Source organism: Mustelus asterias, chromosome 8 (assembly GCF_964213995.1).
Source record: "Mustelus asterias chromosome 8, sMusAst1.hap1.1, whole genome shotgun sequence".
In the NCBI taxonomy this organism is placed as follows: Eukaryota; Metazoa; Chordata; class Chondrichthyes; order Carcharhiniformes; family Triakidae; genus Mustelus; species Mustelus asterias.
The window spans coordinates 7,007,420-7,028,758 of NC_135808.1; the positions used below are offsets into that span (position 1 = coordinate 7,007,420).

Here is a 21,339-nt window from a genome sequence, read left to right on the forward strand (position 1 = left end):
TAACATGCTGTTCAAGGAAACTATCCCGACAGCATTCTAAGAACTCTTCCTCCATTCCACCCTTACCGACTTGAGTCTGCCAGTCAATGTGCATGTTGAAGTCCCCCATGATTATTGCCGTTCCGTTTTTACACGCATCCCTTATCTGCTTGTTTATAGCCGTCCCTACCTCAACATTATTATTTGGGGGCCTATATACCACACCTACTAGTGTCTTTCTCCCTCTACTATTCCTCATCTCTACCCATAATGATTCCACGTTTTGTTCCTCAGAGCCTATGTCATCCCTCAGTACTACCCTGATATTATCTCTTATTAATAGCGCGACCCCACCACCTTTTCCTTCCTGTCTATTCTTCCTAAACGCCTGATACCACTGGATATTCATCTCCCAGTCCTGGTCACCTTTCAGCCACGTTTCTGTAATGGAGGAGGGGGGGTGTAAATTTTCAATTTGACGGTGAAATAACTCCTCCGAGGACAGTGTCCCGATATTAAACTTAAACTTATTTACACAGCAAGCCACAATCCAATAATTACTTCCAATGAGGGGCACAGATCAGCGAGATAGTCAATATCTTTTCCCAAAGGTAGGGGAGTCTAAAACTAGAGGGCATAGGTTTAAGGTGAGAGGGGAGAGATACAGAAGTGTCCAGAGGGGCAATTGTTTCACACAGAGGGTGGTGAGTGTCTGGAACAAGCTGCCAGAGGTAGTAGTAGAGGAGGGTACAATATTGTCTTTTAAAAAGCATTTGGACAGTTACATGGGTGAGATGGGTATAGAGGGATATGGGCCAAATTTGGGCAATTGGGATTAGTTTAGGGGATTTTTAAAAAAAGGGCGGCATGGACAAGTTGGGCCGAAGGGCCTGTTTCCATGCTGTAAACCTCTATGACTCTATGACTCAAAGTAGATTATAAACCCAGAGTGCCACTCACTCTGGCGCTCCACATTATATACACAGGCAGAGTTCCCTGGCTAGACAAGCCATTGCTGCAGTAATCAGGGAGCTCATATTCTAAGGGGTCCACATTGTGGGTCTTGTTATAATCATTACAAGCGGCTTCGCATAAACCTGGCAAAGTAGATCAGTTGGTGAGAGAAACAACGCAGAGACCCAATTTGAGAATAAAAAACTAATTGGAGCAAACATTCTGATTGCAATCTGACTGTGCGCAGTCTGCACATTCTCCTCGTGTCTGCGTGGGTTTCCTCCGGGTGCTCCAGTTTCCTCCCACAGTCTGAAAGACGTGCTGGTTAGTTGCATTGGCCATGCTAAATTCTCCCTCAGTGTATCCAAACAGGCGCCAGAGTGTGGCGACTAGGGGGTTTTCACAGTAACTTCATTGCAGTGTTAATGTAAGTCTACTGGTGACACTAATTAATAAATAAACTTAAATCTGGGGTTGGAGAGGTAATTGCCTCTCTTTACCAGAATGGCAATCTGAGCTCCAAACCTCACACACTGTTGATTTGCTTTTAGAGAATTATGTGACTGTGCAAGTGTGTGTGCGTCTGTCTGTGTCTGAGCAAGTGAACGTGACAATGTATGTGTATAGACAACAAACTAGTGTGTGCTTCTGCCTGAATGAGATTGAGATCGTGAGTAATTAAGCTCGGGAGTGCATTGAGGTCTCCATCAGAAAGTTATGACATCTCCTTTTCTCGGTTACCTCTGGAGTGGCACGGTAGTTAGCACAGGCTTTTTCCAACAATGGTTTCATGGTCATCAGTAGATTCTTAATTCCAGATTATTTTTTATTGAATTCAAATTCCACCATCTGCCATGGTGGGATTTGAACCCAGGTCCCCAGAACATGAGCTCTCTTTCTGGATTAAGTCTAACGATAATACCACTAGGCCATCGCCTCTCTCCCAGACCACATGTGGAGTACTCTGTACCATTTCAGTCTCTTTATTTACGAAAGGATATGAATGCATTAGAAGCAGTTCAGAGAAGATTGATGCAGTGGTTAGCACTGCTGCCTCACAGCGCCAGGGACCCCGGGTTTAATTCCGACCTTGGGTGACTGTGTGGAGTTTCAACATTCTCCCCGTGTCTGTGTTGGTTTCCTCCGGATGCTCCAGTTTCCTCCCACAGTCCAAAGATGTGCGGGTGAGGTGCATTGGCCAAGCTCAATTCTGCTTGAGAGAGAGGACTCCACCCTCTGGGGTAATCCCTCACTATCGGTTCCCATTGGTCCCTCTCGCCAGGTGACCCTCTTCTGCTGTGCTGTCTTAAAGAGACAGACCCCACAATCACTACAGTTTTCACTGTTCCCATTTATTCCACGGATTCCCTTCAGTGCAGAAGGAGGCCAATCGGCCCATCGAACCTGCACCAACTCTTCGAAAGAGCACCTCACTCAGCCCCACCGTGCCAAGAACTTTTTCTTTTTGGAAGGGGTGCGAACGGTCCCAGAGCTCCATTAACCCTGGTGTCAAGGAGGTGTGACAAGGCCTGATTTACAGGGGATATATTGTTAAATTCTAGAGGCTCGTTTTTACAAGCGGAACAATTTATACAAAAATTCTTCCTGGGCAGACAGTGAATAAGATTCCATTTATTACCGGGATTACAGAGAATTACACAATGTAGCATTACATAAAATTTCACATCACACAAACGCGCTGTCTGATCCATTGATGTGTCAATGCTCCACATGCGTTTGTTACCACCACCACTTCATCTCACTCCATCAACAACTCCTTCTATTCCTTTCTCCCTCATGTACTGATCTATATTCCTACTTTAATGCAGCAATACTCTTACTTTAACTACTCCTTGTAGTGGCGAGTTCCACATTCTAACTACACCTTTGTTAAATCATACAGCCATGCCAGGGGAACAGGATTTTGATTATGTTAATTCTTGCTCTGGCCCAGAAATCTGTTGGATGACTGAAGTCTTATAAAACACCCGAAAGCAAACTCAGTCAGAATCAGACCATGATTGCTAGTCTTCAACACAGTGCAAAAGAAAGGTATGCATCTTCACTCAGTTCAAAATATAAAAAAGTAAAGTAACAGTAAATTTTATTTATCAGTTACATTAACACTGCAATGAAGTTACTGTGAAATTCCCCCAGTCGCCACAATCTGGCACCTGTTCGGGTCGATGCACCGAACCAGCACATCTTTCAGACTGTGGGAGGAAACCGGAGCACCCGGAGGAAACCCACGCAGACACGGGGAGAACGTGCAGACTCCACACAGACAGCGGCCCAAGACAGGAATCGAACCTGGGTCCCCGGCGCTGTGAGGCAGCTGTGCTAACCACTGTGCCAATATCTAGCTACCTTCAAGGAAAAGGGCAGCACGGTGGCGCAGTGGGTTAGCACTGCTGCCTCATAGCACCAGGGTCCTGGGTTCAATTCCTGCCTTGGTCACTGTCTGTGTGGAGTTTGCACTTTCTCCCCATGTCTGCGTGGGTTTCCTCTGGGTGTCCCAGTTTCCCCCCACAATCCAAAGATGTGCAGGTTACGTGGATTGGCCATGCTAAATTGCCCCTTAGTGTCAGGGGGACCAGCTGGGGTAAATGCATGGGGTTATGGGGATAGGGCCTGGGTGCGATTGTGGTCGGTGCAGACTCGATGGGCCAAATGGCCTCCTTCTGCACTGTAGGATTCTATGAAAAGTAGTACAAATAGTTCTGAATCACTCGCAACTCTCCCGGGGAGTCCTTTACATGTGAGTTACTTGGTGTGGGGCTGCTGTGTATGTCGCCTTGAAGTGTTTGGAAATAGCAATGAGCGTATTTAATTATCGGGTACATTTCTGTTTGTAGCTTCTAAAAATACATTCTTAAGAAGTGAAAGTCTTTGCTAACAGTGACACCTAAGGTGAACTGGGGGCAGAGCAGCAATATAGTGAGGCAATAATGCAGAGTAATAGCCCCCCCCTTGTGGGGGGTGATGGGTACTCCTTCCGCTACTGGACATCTGGGCGCCATCTTGGAGTCACGATCTGCCCACCCAGCCCAGCATCCAACCAGGGTTTAGAAGTTGTTGTGGATTCCCTCAGAACCCATCAGCCAGTTGATCGACTGGCTGGGTGCCGCGTCATCCGGCCAGTAGTGGGCGCTCTGCTGCAGGCACAGGCGGTGGCTGCATTCGCACCTCTGGATCTTCATGACGTTTTTGACGATGGTTCCTCGGACTGGGCATCCGAAACGCACCTTGGTAGTCCTGGTCTCGGCGGGCTTGCAGCAGCGTCCGTCCGTGCACAGGCCACAGTACTTGGGCTTGTATTTCCGCAGGCTGATGCATCCTTGGTAAATGAAGGGCCTGGGTGCCAGCTCCTTTACACTTTTCTGGCAATTCTTGCCTGCCTGAAACACAGACGGAATTATCCACACAGCGTGAGTGAGCCAACATAAAGAATCTGACTCACATCCCCCTCTCCCCTTACTCCTTTAATCGGACATTATCCTTTCAAATCGCATCAATTTACAAAAAGGAAAAGAAAGGTACAACACAGGAACAGGCCCTTCGACCATTCAGGCCTGTGCCGATCATGATGCCCTAACCAAACTAAGAAACCTTAGAATCATAGAATCCCTACAGTGCAGAAGGAGGCCATTCGGCCCATCGAGTCTGCACCCACCCAGGCTTTATTCTCGTAATCCCACATATTTACCCTGCTAATCCCCCCGACACTAAGGGGCAATTTACCATGGTCAATCAACCTAACCCGCACATCTTTGGAGTGTGGGAGGAAACCGGAGCACCCAGAGGAAACCCACGCAGACACGGGGAGAATGTGCGAACTCCACACAGATTGTAACCCGAGGCTGGATTTGAACCCGGATCCCTGGCGCTGTGAGCCAGCAGTGCTAACATTCTGCCCTTACTCGGTCTGTGTCCCTCTATTTCCTTCCTATTCATGTACCCTCCAGCTGCCAAATTCTCATGCTGATTTTAATCCTCTTTATGTCCTTTTTTATTTCCTCTAATCACTAACCCCCCCCCCCCCCATCTCTGTAATCTCCTCTAACCCTACAATACTCTAAGGTCACCGCACCCCTTTAATTCTGACCTCCTGTACATCCCTAATTTCAATTGCTCTACCAATAGTGATTGCACCTTCAGTGCCTTGGTCCTAAGCTCAGGAATTCTCTCCCTGAACTTCTCCAGCCTCTGTCTGTTCCTGTGAGACGTTCCTTACAAGTCCCTCTTGAAGTTGTGGAGTTGTGAACTGTTTGCTGCCAATAATATTTTCTACCAGTAGGTGTCGCTGCTGCCCTCTGTCAGCACAATGCGCGGATTCTCCCGGAAGGTTGCCCAGAACCGAGGGCAGTGAGCGTGCTCACTTCATACACGACCACAGCCCAGTCCATCACGCAAACCAGCCTCCCATCCATTGACTCCGTCTACACTCCCCGCTGCCTCAGAAAAGCAGCCAGCGTAATCAAGGATCCCACGCACCCCGGACATTCCCTCTTCCACCTTCTTCGGTCGGGAAAAAGATACAAAAGTCTGAGGACACGTACCAACCGACTCAAGAACAGCTTCTTCCCTGTTGCCATCAGACTTTTGAAGGGACTTACCTTATATTAATTTAATCTTTCTCTTCACCCCAGCTATGACTGTGACATGATATTCTGCACTCCTTTCCTTCTCCCCTATGTACTCTATGAACGGTATGCTTTGATTGTAAAGCGTGCAAGAAATAATGCCTTTCACTGCATCCCAATATTGTGATAATAATAAATCAATTCAACTCAATTCTAAACTCTTTAACAAGAGTTTGTGGTTACCTCTCGTTATATCTCCCTACGTGACCCAGCACTGAATTCTCTTTGTCTGGGATTGGTTCTGCAAAGTGCCTTTGGAAGATTCATCACATTACAGGCTCTACATCAACGCAAGTTGTTCTTGTTAAATGGGAAGAGCCACATTCCGGAAGCCGTTTGCTGCCAATAATATTTTCTCCCAGTAGGTGTCAATGTTGCCCATGACTCGGTGGACCGTCACGGAAGGGATGTGCATCCCAACAATACAGGATATACACAGTTGCAGGGCCCCAACTAACTCAGGCTCACTTCATATTCCCAATTGTGAAGTATATTTATTAGTGTCACAAGTAGGCTGACATTAACACTGCAATGAAGTTACTGTGAAAATCCCCTAGTTGCCACACTCTGGTGCCTGGTTGGGTACACGGAAGGAGAACTTAGTACAGCCAATGCATCTAACCAGTAAGTCTTTTGGACTGTGGGAGGAAACCGGAGCACCCGGAGGAAACCCACGCAGACATGGGGAGAATGTGCAGACTCCACACAGACGGTGACCCAAGCCGGGAATCGAACCCAGGTCCCTGGCGCCGTGAGATGGCAGTGCTATCCACTGTACCACCATGCCAATTCACAAGCTTTAAAGCTGTTATCCTGAGGCAGATATTGAGTTAGAGCATTTAACCACACATCAGGTTTCTATCGTGACCTGCCTCTGTATTATATACAATTGCCATAGAATAATAGAATCATACAGTGCAGAAGGAGGCTATTCAGCCCATCGAAGTCTGCACTGACCACAATCCCACCCAGGCCCTATCCCCATAACTCCACGTATTTGCCCTAGGTAGTCCTTCTGACACTAAGGGGCAATTGAGCACGGCCAATCTACCTAACCCACACGTCTTTGGACTGTTGGAGGAAATGGGAGCACCCGGAGGAAACCCACGCAGACATGGGGAGAATGTGCAGACTGTCACCCAAGCTCTTTAATGGGAATCGAACCCAAGTCCCCGGCGCTGTGAGGCGGCAGTGCTAACCACCACACCACCCCATGGCCAACCCACCTAACCTGCACATCTTTGGACAATACTAATCTACATTGATGTGTCATAGTGCAGAGTATTGCATTGATCTAATGTAGAGTTTACCACATTGTTTGAGAAGGATAGCAGGTGCAGATTAGAGTATCTCTTGGATCTAAAACCATACACTATATGTATGTTTCTATACTGATCTAGAACCATACATTATAATATACACTTCCATATTGATCTAGAGCAATATATTATGGGACTGGCTGATTTACTCATAGAATCCCTACAGTGCAGAAGAGGCCATTCAGCCCATCGAGCCTGCACCAACAACAAACCAAATAGACCATAACCCCACGTATTTACCCTACTAATCCCCTTGACACACTAAGGGGCAAATTTAGCACGGCCAGTGCACCTAACCAGCACGTCTTTCAGACTGTGGGAGGAAACCGGAGCACCCGGAGGAAACCCACGCAGACACGGGGAGAATATGCAAACTTCACACAGACAGTGACCCAAGCTGGGAATCGAACCCGGGTCCCTGGCGCTGTGAGGCAGCAGTGCTAACCACTGTGCCACCGTGCCACCGCACCATTTGACATATAACAATACAACATATTGCAGGATTTCACACTGACTTAGAAGAATGTACCGTGGAGTTTGCTGCCATGTTGACTAGAAACATACAGGTTGACATGTTGATCTAGAACAACACATTTTAGTGCAGATTGTCACAATGGTCAGTTCGGTTCAGCTGGATATTTAATTGATGCTTCCCACTCCTTTCTCCTAAAACTCACCTGGAGATGGAGGTCATTAAGCATGCGGCAGGGCCGGATCTGGCACAGTCTGGTCTCCTGCTTTGGTTGGCACCAGGTGTTGTTGGTGCTGAGTCTGGTGGAAGTGCCCATGCCACAGGTCTGTGAACACGGTGACCACGTTGTAGCTTTAATCTGGCAGTCAGGAAAAATGAAGCTTTGTCCCCTGAAACCCCTCAGCTCTGAAGCAGACACATCAAAAATAGTTAAACGTATGTGCAATACATACACACATACAGGCACATGTACATACACACACAAATACATACACATACACTCTTACATACAATACTCTCAAAACACATCCATATACAAACAGCGACATCTTTTCCCTGTATATGAACACATGTACAGCTGGATATTTTCACACATACACATAAATAGGCACATACACACACACATATGCATACACACACACGTACAAACATATGCACTAATTCACACACTGTCACAAACACAAGATACCTACAGCATTTTCACCAATCTCTCTACACACACATGTATACAAGCGCACACATACAAACTGTCGCGGTCGAGGCATGAAAGATAAAAGTATATATATTAATCGACTGGACTATTTTATAAAGTCATTTATTGTGTTCTTTCAACAGTACGGTGGCACAGTGGTTAGCACTGCTGCCTCACAGTGCCAGGGACCCGGGTTCAATTCCAGCCTCGGGTGCCTGTCTGTGCGGAGTCTGCACATTCTCCCCATGTCTGCGTGGGTTTCCTCCGGGTGCTCCAGTTTCCTCCCACAGGCCAAAGATGTGCAGGTTAGGTTGATTGGCCATGCTAAATTGTCCCTTAGTGTCAGTGGGATTAGCTGGGTAAGTAAGTGAGGAAAGGGCCTGGGTGGGATTGGAGTCAGTGCAGATTGGATAGGCTGAATGGCCTCCTTCTGCACTGTAGGGATTCTATGATTCTATGAAATGGACACTGGCTGAGTGGACCAAATGGTTTCAAAATTACAATGACCATGTGGACAGTGAGTCTGCTCCAGCCATGTTCAAACAAAGGGAAATCTTCATAGGATTGAATCTAATGGCTGAATTAGCAGTCCTGACAGAATGGGTCTGGCAAAGGAGCCTGTTTATCAACTCGAAATCAGTGTCTCCCAGAACCAAGGAATCCTGACTCCAATTAACCACCTTAGGATTCCAGCCATGGGAATAAAGCACCCGTGTTTAACATTGAGTTATGCAACATGTCCCCTCCCAAGCTGCATTGTCATTACACCCAGCAGAACTGAATTCTGGCATGTTCCTGTTTCACCTCCAACATGAACTGAACTCCAGGCAACAGCCTGTGCTGTTTACCATCAAGCCGGTGGCAGCAGAAAGAATTCTGACCCTCATCAAACCTGCCAACTGCTGGAACATTGGAACACATGCCTCCCGACTCACTCACTCTACGTGTCTTCTCCTCTTGTGGAGGTTTCGCTCTGGGAAGATGGAGCATTCTAGAATCAGTCAACCTCCCCTCGGAAAGAATATTCCAGTTGGTTTCTGACTCAGGGCTTGGACGCATGTAAAATCCAACTTGTATTTTTATGTGATCCTGACTTGACACCTCTTCCTTTTTCCTTATCTCCGTTTATTGTGTAAAAGGGTGGACATTGTGAAACCCCACTCATGTGTGCATGCGTGCGCAGGCATGTCTGTGTCTGTGTGTGTGTGTCTGTGTGTGTATATGTGTGTGAGAGTGTGCATATATGTGTGTGTGTCTGTGTGTGTATATGTGTGTGAGAGTGTGCATGTGTGTGTGTGTGTGTCTGTGTGTGTGTGTCTGTGTGTGTATATGTGTGTGAGAGTGTGCATATATGTGTGTGTGTCTGTGTGTGTATATGTGTGTGAGAGTGTGCATGTGTGTGTGTGTGTGTGTGCATGCACGCGTTTCTGTGTGTTAGAAGATTGGAACATTTCCAAATGTAAGGGTTGGGAAATAAGCCACCATTTATAAAGGTAGAAATCAGAATTAAAAAACCTTTCTACTTATAGATGAGTAGAGAGTGGGGAAATAAGGGCAGTTTAAATCAATTCTGTTCAATTCTGTCCATGACAAAACACACACACAAACATACACACATGGGTACAACGTCATACTCTTCCAGACACAAAAACTACACAGAAACACACAAACACACACACACATGTACCTGCACACACACCACACACACATGTAAATATTCACACAGACACATACACACTCATGTATAGCTGCACACACACACACACACGTAAATATTCACACAGACACATACACACTCATGTATAGCTACACACACACATTTAAATATTCACACAGACACATACACACTCATGTATAGCTACACACACACACACTTAAATATACTCACAGACACACACACATTCAAACTGTTCAATGTCTTGTCACATTTTCAGGTCAACATTAAACGGCCCATGTAAAACATCTAGGAAGTAAATGTGACCAAACTCTCTCCATGAGTTCAGAACAAAGATCTTTCTATATCCTGCATCTGCCACCTGGGTGTACAATGGAATCTGACTCGAACCCATCCTGTCCCAAAGTGACAGTGGTGAGGAGGGTGAGCGGGGGGCTCAGGGAATTGAATGGATGGGGTTTAGAATGGAATTCCTAACTGCAAATCATGCCTTTAATGATGGTTCCACGCAAAAGGAACGTGGTCCCAGACTCAAATCGGAATAATATGCAGAGCGGGAAAGAGCAGGGAGAGTAGGATTCATCAGATTGTTCTTTCACAAAGCTAGCATAGAAATGAAGGGCCAAGTGGTCTCGATCATAGAAACATAGAAGGTAGGAGCAGAAGGAGGCCATTCGGCCCTTCGAGCCTGCTCTGCCATTCATTGCAATCATGACTGATCATCCAACTCAATCGCCTAATGCTGCTTTCTCCCCATAACCTTTGATCCCATCGCCCCAAGTGCCTCCTACCGCCTCTTAAATATATTCAATGCTTTGGCATCAATTACTTCCTGTAGAAATGAATTCCACAGGCTCACCACTCTTTGGGTGAAGAAATGTCTCCTCACCTTCATCCTAAATGGTCTTACCCAAATCCTCAGACTGTGATCCCCTGGTTCTGGACTCCCCAACGATCGGGAACATCCTCCCTGCATCTACCCTGTCCAGTCCTGTTAGAATTTTATAAGTCTCTATGAAATTCCCCCTCATTCATCTGAACTCCAGCGAAAACAATCCTAACCTAGTCAATCTCTCCTCATACATCTGTCCTGTCATCCCTGGAATCAGCCTGATAAACCTTCGCCGCACTCCCTTGAGAGCAAGAACATCCTTCCTCAGAAAAGGAGACCAAAACTGTACACAATACTCTAGGTGTGGCCTCACCAAGGTCCTGTATAATTGCGACAACACTTCCCTGCTCCTGGACTTGAAACCTCTCGCAATGAAGGCCAACATACCATTTGCCTTCTTTACTTCCTGCTGCACCTGCATGCTTACCTTCAGCGACTGGTGCACAAGGACACCCAGGTCCCGCTGCACACTCCCCTCTCCCAATTTACAGCCATTCAGGTAGTAATCTGCCGCCTTGTTTTTGCTTCCAAAGTGAATAACCTCACATAGATCCAAATTATACGGCCATTGTATGACTCTAGGCTTCTTTTTGCAACCCCGCTTAGAGTGTTAGCTATGTGCAACCCTTAGGGTTTATGATGGTATTAATGTCCTGGGGAAATGTGTGAGGGGAGTAAAGTGTGTTCTTGTCTTAAAGGACACCCAGGATTTTCCTCTTGCTCCTTTTCCCCTCGCTCCTCACTTACTGTGGACTGCGTTCCGCTGCTTAGCCACCTTACTGAAGACTTTGACCCTCTTCTTCCACTTGCCCATTCTCAATGCCTTGTTGCCCTTGGAGTAGGTCGATGTGCACTTCCATCGCTCACAGCAGGTGCCCGGCAACTTGACCAGCCGAGCGTCTGCGCAGAAGGCGGGCGGCAGGGAGACGTGCGAGGAGCAGAGGGGGACGCAGCCAGCTTTGCCGTTCTCGCAGGTGCACTGAAGCCGACATGTCTGCTTGAAGACCTCGCCATGCTGGTACACTTTCCCGTTCATGAGGCAAGGCCGACCAGGGCTGCTGGCTGTGAGAGGGAGGAAACAGCATCAAAGTCAACCAATCGACTCGTTACAACGTGTCAGCAAATTGGTTATTGTGGGCAGCTTTCCAAAGGAGTCATCTTAACTGCAGGCAAGAGTGTAAAATGGACAACGTCAAGTTAACGATCACTTACAGGATCCATCAGGCAATCTAATTAGAACGTCAGAAGGGTATATTGAAGGCTATTGATGTGATGTGTAAATGTCCTCGATACCTGGAGCTGAAATGTGTAAATGTCCTTGACACCTAGTGTTGTAATGTGCAAATACCCTCAATAACTGGTGCTGTAATGTATAAATACTCTCAATCATGGTGTTGCAATGTGTAAATATCCTCGATACCTGATGCTGTAATGTGTAAATACCCTCGATACCTGGTGCTGTAATGTGTAAGAACCCTCGGTACCTGGTGCTGTAATGTGTAAGTACCCTCAGTACCTGGTGCTGTAATGTGTAAATACCCTAGATACCTGGTTTTGTAATGTGTAAATACATTCGATACTGGCTCTGTAATGTATAAACACCCTCAATACCTGGTGCTGTAATGTATAAATACCCTTGCTACCTGGTGTTGTAATGTGTAAACACCCTCAATACCTGGTGCTGTAATGTGTAAATACCCTCGATACCTGGCAGTGTGATGTGTAAATGCCCTCAATGCCCCATTGCTGGGGGTGTGGGGGGGGGGGGGGTTGTGTGGAGGGTGTGTGGGGGGAAGGTGTGTGTGGGGGGTGTGTGGGGGGAAGGTGTGTGGGAGTGGTGTGTGTGGAGGGTGTGTGGGGGGTGTGTGGGGGGTGTGTGGGGGGTGTGTGGAGGGTGTGTGGGGGTTTGTGGAGGGTGTGTGGAGGGTGTGTGGGGGGTCGGTGGAGGGTGTGTGGGTGGAGTGTGTGGGTGGAGTGTGTGGGGGGGGTGTGTGGGGGGTGTGTGGGGTGTGTGTGGGGGGGTGTGTGTGGGGAGGGTGTGTGGGGTGTGTGTGGGGAGGGTGTGTGGGTGTGTGTGGGGGGAGTGTGGGGGGTGTGTGGAGGGTGTGTGGGGGGTGTGTGGGGGGGTGTGTGAGGAGGGTGTGTGGGGGGTGTGTGTGGAGGGTGTGCGGGGGGTGTGTGGAGGGTGTGTGGGGGGTGTGTGGGGGGTCTGTGGAGGGTGTGTGGGGGGGTGTGTGGGGGATGTGTGGAGGGTGTGTGGGGGGTGTGTGGAGGGTGTGTGGGTGGTGTGTGGAGGGTGTGTGTGTGGAGGGTGTGTGGGGGGTGTGTGTGTGGAGGGTGTGTGGGGGGTGTGTGTGTGGAGGGTGTGTGGGGGGTGTGTGGGGTGTGTGTGGGGGGGTGTGTGTGGGGAGGGTGTGTGGGGTGTGTGTGGGGAGGGTGTGTGGAGGGTGTGTGGAGGATGTGTGGGGGGTGTGTGGAGGGTGTGTGGAGGATGTGTGGGGGGTGTGTGGAGGGTGTGTGGGTGTGTGTGTGGAGGGTGTGTGGGGGGTCGGTGGAGGGTGTGTGGAGGATGTGTGGGGGGTGTGTGGGTGGAGTGTGTGGGGGGTCGGTGGAGGGTGTGTGTGTGTGTGTGTGGAGGGTGTGTGGGGGGTCGGTGGAGGGTGTGTGGAGGGTCTGTGGAGGGTGTGTGGGTGTGTGTGTGTGGGGGGGGGGTGTGGGAGGTGTTTCTATCTAAGCGCGGGCACCATTTCCCCTCACCTCTGCAGATTCCCGTCGTGGCATTCAGTTTGTCCTGGAGCTGGCAGCGCAGCCCGCGGGCACAGGGCAGCAGCGTGCCACAGTCCTCGTTGAACTGTCGAGCACAAACTCTGCAGCAGCCACAGCCATCCAAAACCAGGGGCACCCCCGGGGGGCACGGCAGGGGTTGTGGGCAGTGGCACTCCCGACGGCACGCCACCTGGGAATAAAGACAATTCCGTCAACATTTCCTCCACAAGTTTGTTTTTATCCAGTTTCACCTGAAAGGAATGAGATTTGAATTTATGTGGCAACCTCCCCGATATGACCAGGCACTTGATAGCTCATGTAGCACTCATAAAAATGGAGTCACTGTGCTCGTGTGGGAAGCACAACAGGGAATGTGAGTACACAGCAAGATCCCACAAACAGCCATCAATGAATGGCCAATAATCTTCCTTCAAGTGAAAATTATAGAATCCCTACAGAGCAGGAGGAGGCTATTTGACCCACCCAGGCCCTATTCCCGTAACCCCACATATTTACCCTGCTAATCCCCCTGACACTAGGGTCAATTTATCATGGCCAATCAACCTAACCCACACATCTTTTGGACTGTGGGAGGAAACCCACGCAGACACGGGGAGAATGTGCAAACTCTACACAGATAGTGACTCGAGGCCGGAATTGAACCCAGGTCCCTGGCGCTGTAAGGCAGCAGTGCTAACCACTGTGCCACCGTGCCATCTGGTAGACCTCTGTTTAAGGTGGGGAAAAATGCCTCCGCTGGTAGTTCGCCAACTCTTCCATTTTCCCTCAGAGTGGCACTGGACGTGTGAGCTTGAACTCTGCCACCGGGCACCAGGAGAAAGATGGAAACTCACGGCTATCAGACTCAGAGAGACAACCCATTGAGTCTCCTGTGATACCAGTCCTGAAGGTGCTGCCACTGCTCTCTGAATCCCACCTTGGAGACCACTCCATCAATCCAGGCACTGAATATTGGCATGATCTCTGACCCCTAAGGCGTCAGCCTGAACACACAAGAACACAAGGCAAACCCTTTGCTGATATTTAGGGTTGAACAATGGCACTGCTGCCTCACAGCTCCAGGGACCTGGGTTCGATGCTTGACTTGGGTGACTGTGGAATCTTCACATTCTCCTCCCCACCTCACCCCGTGTCTGTGTGGGTTTCCTCAGGTGCTGCGGTTTCCTCCCACACTCCAAAGATGTGCAGGTTAGGTGATTGGCCATGCTAAATTGCCACTTAGTGTCCCAAGATGTGTAGGTTAGGGAGATTACTGGAGTAAATGCATGGGGTTACGGGATAGGGCAGGGAAGATGGCCTGAGTAAAATACTCTGTTAGAGTGATGGTGCAGATCCAATGGGCTGAATGGCCTCCTTCTGCACTGCATGGATTCTATTCTATGGGATTCTATGAGAATTAGAAGCAGGAGGAGGCCACCAGGCCCTTCAAGCCTGCCCCACCATTCAATACGATTATGGCTGATCTGTGCCGGCCTCAACTCCTTCTCTGTGCCGTTTCTCCATAGCCCTCTATTCCTCGATCCATCAAATATTTATCCAGCTCCCCTTTAAATACTCCCTATCAGGTAGTGATGTTGACTGAGCCCTAATCCCACCTAATTATCCTTAATATAACATTCCCAGTGTATGTTACTCTCTGTATAACAGTGTTATTCTTGATATCACATTCCCAGTGTTATTCTCGATATAGCATTCCCAGTGTTAGTCTCTATATAACATTCCCAGTGTATGTTACTCTCTGTATAACAGTGTTATTCTTGATATCACATTCCCAGTGTTAGTCTCTATATAACATTCCCAGTGTTTGTCTCTATATAACATTCCCAGTGTTAGTCTCTATATAACATTCCCAGTGTATGTTAGTCTCTATATAACATTCCCAGTGTTAGTCTCTATCTAACATTCCCAGTGTTATTCTCGATATCACATTCCCAGTGTATGTTAGTCTCTATATAACATTCCCAGTGTTAGTCTCTATCTAACATTCCCAGTGTTAGCCTCTATATAAGATTCCCAGTGTTAGTCTCTGTATAACATTCCCAGTGTATGTTAGTCTCCATATAACATTCCCAGTGTTAGTCTCTATATAACATTCCCAGTGTTAGTCTCTATCTAACATTCCCAGTGTTATTCTTGATATAACATTCCTGCTTTATTCTCAATATAACATTCCCAGTTTCCCAGTGTGTATTATTCTCTATGTCAATCATTCCCCGTGCTTATCATTTTCCATAAAACTAAATTCCTATCTGTGTCAATCCCAATATAACTCACTGCTGGTGCCTGGCATTCTCTATAACTCACTCCCAGTTAGTGCTATTCCTGGTATAACTCACTCAATGACCATGCTATTCTCTACATAACTCACTCCCAGTTCCTATTATTTTCCTTATGACTCATTCCCGGTCAAAGTAATTGCCCAAATAATTTACTTACCATGTAATTCTCCATATAACCCAATCCGCATCTGTTATTTTCTATCCAACTCACTCAGTACGTGTTATTTTCTATTTAACTCTCTCCCGGGTATTAATCCCAAAATAACTTAATCCTGCCTGTTATCTTCTACATAACTCCAGGATTATTCTGCACATAACTCTTTTCTAGCGTGTCTTCCCCATGCGACTCATTCCCAATCAGTTATTTCCTTCAAAATTCACTCTCAGATGTTATTCCCAATATAATCCATTCCCAGTATCTGTTATTCCTGATAAAATCTATTCCCAGTATCTGTTATTCCTGATACATCTCACACACTCAGTGGATCTACCTTACTGCTGGTGTGTGTGTGTGTGTGCGAGTGCGTGTGCGAGTGCATGTGTGCGTGTGCGTGTGTGTGTGTGCATGTGCGAGTGCGTGTGCGAGTGCGTGTGCGTGTGTGTGTGTGTGTGTGCTGCCTGTCTCCGACTGCCTTTAAAGGGACGCAGGTCATAGAAACATAGAAACTAGAAGCAGGAGGAGGCCATTCGGTCCTTCGAGTCTGCACTGCCATTCATTATGATCAAATGATCATCAAATTCAATATCCTGATCCCCCATCCCCCCATATTCCTTACTCCATTTAGCCCCAAGAGCTATATCTAATTTCTTCTTGAAATCACACAACGTTTTGGCCTCAACGACTTTCTGTGGGAGTGAATTCCACACAGTCACCACCCTCTGGGTGAAGAAATTTCTCCTCACCTCAGTCCTAAAAGGTTTACTCCTTATCCTCAAACTATGACCTCTAGTTCTGGATTCCCCCACCATTGGGAACATTCTTTCTGAATCTTCCTTGTCCAATCCTGTTAGAATTTTATGAGTTTCTATCAGATTCCCTCTCACTCTTCTGAACTCCAGTGAATACAATCCTATCCGACTTAGTCTCTCCTCATATGACAGACCTGCCATCCCAGGAAGGGATAGCAAGGACATCATTGGGGTGGCATGGTGGTTAGCACTGCTGCCTCACAGCGCAAGGGAGACAGGTTCGATTCCCGGCTTGGTTCACTGTCTGTGCGGAGTCTGCACATTCTCCCCATGTCTGCGTGGGTTTCCTCTGGATGCTTCAGCTTCCTCCCACAGTCCAAAAGATGTTCTGGTTAGGTGCATTGGCCACGCTAAAATGTCCCTCAGTGTACCCGAACAGGTGCCTGAGGGTGGCGACTAGAGGATTTTCACAGTAATTTAATTGCAGTGTTAATGTAAGTCTACTTGTGATGAATGAATAAACTTTACTTTATCCTTCCTCAGATAAGGACACCACAATGGCACACAATACTCCAGGTGTGGCCCCACCAACGCCCTGTACAATTGCAGTAAAACATCCCAATTTCTATTTTCAAATGCTCTCGCTATGAAGGCCAACATACCATTTGCCTTCTTTACTGCCTGCTGTACCTGTGCACTTGCTTTCAGCGACTGATGCACAACAGCTCCAAGGTCTTGCTGAGTATCCACCACTCTCAGTTTACACCCACTTAAATACTAATCCGTCATCCTAATATTGCGACCAAAATGTCTTATCTTACCATGTCAGCAAGGCTCCAGCTGCCCAGCAAGACAAAGCCGCAGCACAGTGCCAGGGTGGTGCCTAATGGACCAAATGGACCCCTCGCCATCCTGGAGCCCATTGCAGACTCCGGCCAAAGTCCAAAGTAAGTGGAGGTCAAGCTATTCCGCTTCAAGCCAACAGTGTGGGGTGTTGTGTACAGCAAGGGGTTTTGGAACAGATTTCCAATCCGCTATCCTGTGACACTCTTGACAGTCAACCTCCTCCGTAGAACCCAAGAATATGGAAGCGTTTTTTTTCCCTTCAGTTACGCTGACCAGTGGTCCCTATGCTGAGGCATTCACGGGGGGGGTCGCTATCTGGTCTGGAAAAGATCAGAGACGACAACCGATGTCCTGGCAAAAGAAAAACATGCACTTCACGTCTCTCCCATTGAGAAGCAACTCACTGGGTGTGCCAACTCCTTCTTCGCCTCTTACCAAGCTGCTAATGTTCCCTCTGGATCATATATTTGTGTGTGCATATTTATTTATGTGCATGCCCAGCTTGTCGGATAAGGTGCTCAGAAAGATAAAGTTGCGGTTGCAATTCCTGGAAAGGCACTGACTCATCATCCCTGCGGCCTGTTTCTCAGAATAGTTCCAGGCGCAGCTCCCTTCCCCACAAGCTCTTTTTTTTCTTCTTAGAAATTCATAGCATCCCTACAGTGCAGAAGGAGGTCACTTGGCCCATCGAGCCTGTACCGACAACATTCCCCACCCAGGCCCCATCTCTGTAACCCTGTAGGATGCGGCACGGTGGCACAATGGTTAGCACTGCTGCCTCACAGCACCAAGGATCAGGGTTCAGTTCTGGCCTTGGGTCACTGTCTGTGTGGAGTTTGCACATTCTCCCCATGTCCGCGTGGGTTTCCTCCGGGTGCTCCGGTTTGCTCCCACAGTCCAAAGATGAGCGGGTTAGGTGGATTGGCCATGGTAAATTGACCTTAGTGTCAGGTGGATTAGCAGGGTATATATGTGGGGTTACGGGAATAGGGCATGGGTGGGATTGTGGTCATTGTAGACCTGATGGGCCGAATGGCCTCCTTCTGCACTGTAGGGAATCTATGATTCTATGAACCCCACATATTTACCCTGCCAATCCCCCTCACACTAACGGGTAATTTAGCATGCCCAATCAACCTAACCCGCACATCTTTGGACTGTGGGAGGAAACCGGAGCAACCAGAGGAAACCCACACAAACATGGGGACAACATGCAAACACCACATAGACAGTGACCCAAGGCCAGATTGAACCCGGGTCCCTGGCACTGTGAGGCAGCAGATAAATGCTGTCTTACCTCTTGAGTGTTGTCGCCAGGCTGCGCTGACAGCTCCTTTTTTTTTCACTCTGTGTTTACGGATCTCTGTGCTAAGTGTCCGCATGTTCCCCGAAATGAGGAAGGATGTGTCCTGGTGATACACGGTGTGATCAGTTGCGCTCTCTGTGAAGCTAATACTCGCTGTCCTGTTGTATCTGCACCAGGCTGATTAGAGACAGGACACTGCACTGGGACACAGATTACTGACAGGCGGATGGGCCAAGTGAACGATGCTAATTTTGACTATGGATGATAGCATCCGGTGGTTGACAGTGGATGTGGCAGCCGTTTAACTTCCCATTCTCTTCCCATTCCAATGAGGAGAGGGTGAAATGAGCGGCCGTTCCATGCTTTGTATCCAAAGTCAGAACTAGCCCCAGGGAGAGAATGAAGGGAGACTGGGAAGACAAAGAGACAGAGAAAAGGAAGGTTAGAACAAGACAGAGAAAAAGGAAAGGCAACACGAAAGAGAGGAGATAGAGGAAATACATATATCCACAGAGAACAGAGGAAAGTTTAAATTTTAAAGTTCATTTATGAGTCTCACATGTACGCTTACATTATGACTGCAATGAAGTTACTGTGAACATTCCCTCGTCGCCACACTCCGCCGCCTGTTCGGGTACACTGAGAAAGAATTTAGCACGGCCAATGAACCTAAGCAGCACATCTTTGGAGTGTGGGAGGAAACCTGAGCACCCGGAGGAAACCCACGCCGACACAGGGGGAAATTGCAGACTCTGCACAGTCACCTAAACACCGGAATCGAACCCAGGTCCCTGATTCTGTGAGGCAGCAGTGCTAACCACTGTGCCACCGTGCCACCAGAAGCGAAATGAAAATTGCAAATGTGGAAGGCCAGTCTGCACATCTTAATGCAGAGAAAGCTCCAAGTTCCTCCGACATTGCTGAATCTAATTGTTTCTTAAATGATTTCAGGACTTTAGCTTCCATTACCCAGGGAGATTGTTTGATATGTTCATCACTTTTGCATCTCTCTCTGCAGAAAATCATTTGTTGAGAACAGTCCCCAAATTTCTTTATCAGAGAATCATAGAATCCCTATAGGAGACCATTTGGCCCATCGAGCCTGCACCGACTACAATCCCATCCACACCCTATCCCCATAACCCCATGCATTGACCCTACCAATCCCCCTGACACTAGGGTCAACTTAGCATGGCAAATCAACCTAAGCCACAAATCTTTGGGAGGAAACTGGAGCACCCGGAGGAAACCCATGCAGACACGGAGAGAACGTGTAAACTCCAGACAGTCACCCGAGGCAGGGAATCGAACCTGGGTCCCTGGTGCTGTAAGGCAGCTGTGCTAACCACTGTGCCACCGTGCCATCCTAAATGGTATCTGAAGCTGCCAGACCGTGAGGAAGGGTGCTGCAACAGCACGCAGAAATAGTGCTTTTTAAATGTTGCTATTGAACCTGTCTCAACCACTTCCTCTGGCAGCTCATTCCAGATACGCACCACCCACTGAGTGAAGAAGTTGACCCTCAGGTCCCTTTTAAATCTTTCCACTCTCACCTTGAACCTATGCCGTCTAGTTTTCAATTCCCCTTCCCTGGGGAATAGACGATGTGCATTCATCCTGTCTATGCCCCTGATGATTTTATACTTGACTGGCTGGGAAGAGAGCCCCAGAGGTATATAAGAGGCCAGCGAAGCCCACACCTTCTCAGACCACTGTCCTCCCCTGCAGACAATACGACAGAGGCTGCCAAGCCGGAGAGGGACTCCTGACTCACTCCAGACGATGCTTAACCGCAGCGGTGAACACCATGATGCTGAACATCAAGACTGCCTCAGGAATTCTATGCCCTGGGAGGGCCCTGGGGAGTGTTGAGGAACAGAGGGACCTCGGAGACAAATACGTAGCTCGTTGAAAGCGGCGCCACAGGTAGACAGGTGGTGAAGAAGGCATTTAGCACACTAGCCTTCGTCAATCAGCGCATTGAGTATAGGAGTTAGGACATTATGTTACATAGAATCCCTACAGTGCAGAAGGAGGCCATTCAGCCCATCCTGTCTGCACCGACCACAATCTCACCCAGGCCCTATTCCTGTAACCCCACATATTTACCCTGCTAATCCCCTGATATTAAAGGTCAATTTAGCATGGCCAATCAACCTAACCCGCACATCTTTGGACTGTGGGAGGAAACTGGAGCACCCGGAGGAAACCCACGCAGACACGGGGAGAATGTGCAAACTCCACACAGACAGTGACCCGAGGCCGGAATTGAACCTGGGTCCCTGGCGCTGTGAGGCAGCAGTGCTAACCATTGTATAAGTCGTTGGTGAGGCAGCACTTGGAATACTGCGTACGGTTTTGATCACCCTATTATAAGAAACACATTGATGAAATGGAAAGAGTGCAAAGAAGATTTCCGAGGATGTTACCAGGAGGAGTGGGCCTGAGTTATAGGGAGCAGTTGGCCAGGGTAGGACTTTATTCCTTGAAACTAGGAGAATGAGGGGGACCTTACAGAGGTGTATAAAATCATGAGGGGCATAGACAGGATTAATGCACATAGTCTTTTTCACAGTGAAGGGGAATT

At 48.1% G+C, this 21,339-nt stretch overlaps 1 protein-coding gene across 2 annotated transcripts; it reads right to left on the bottom strand.

The window, feature by feature from the left end:
- Positions 1-2,545: 2,545 nt before the first annotated feature.
- Positions 2,546-17,966, bottom strand: LOC144496819 (CCN family member 1-like). Of its 2 annotated transcripts, XR_013498437.1 has the most exons (6): positions 17,422-17,923; positions 13,383-13,581; positions 11,373-11,687; positions 7,573-7,772; positions 3,412-4,331; positions 2,546-3,207 (listed from the first exon to the last, which is right to left on the bottom strand). XR_013498437.1 is itself a non-coding variant. In XM_078217372.1 (5 exons), exons 1-5 carry the CDS (start codon positions 17,521-17,523, stop codon positions 3,999-4,001), a joined length of 1,149 nt encoding a protein of 382 aa, XP_078073498.1. In that variant the 5' UTR covers positions 17,524-17,966; the 3' UTR covers positions 2,546-3,998. The 2 variants fall into 2 exon arrangements, 1 of the variants encoding a protein (XP_078073498.1); XM_078217372.1 differs by having other exon boundaries at positions 2,546-4,331; positions 17,422-17,966.
- Positions 17,967-21,339: the final 3,373 nt, after the last annotated feature.

Coding starts and splice junctions, on each gene's coding strand:
- LOC144496819 (XM_078217372.1), bottom strand. CDS start 17,523: ATGGGCTCCAGGATGGCGAGGGGTCCATTTGGTCCATTAGGCACCACC. Junction 13,582..17,421: donor GCTGGAGCCTTGCTGACATG/GTAAGATAAGAC, acceptor CTTTATTCCCAG/GTGGCGTGCCGTCGGGAGTG. Junction 4,332..7,572: donor TTAATGACCTCCATCTCCAG/GTGAGTTTTAGG, acceptor TCTGTGTTTCAG/GCAGGCAAGAATTGCCAGAA.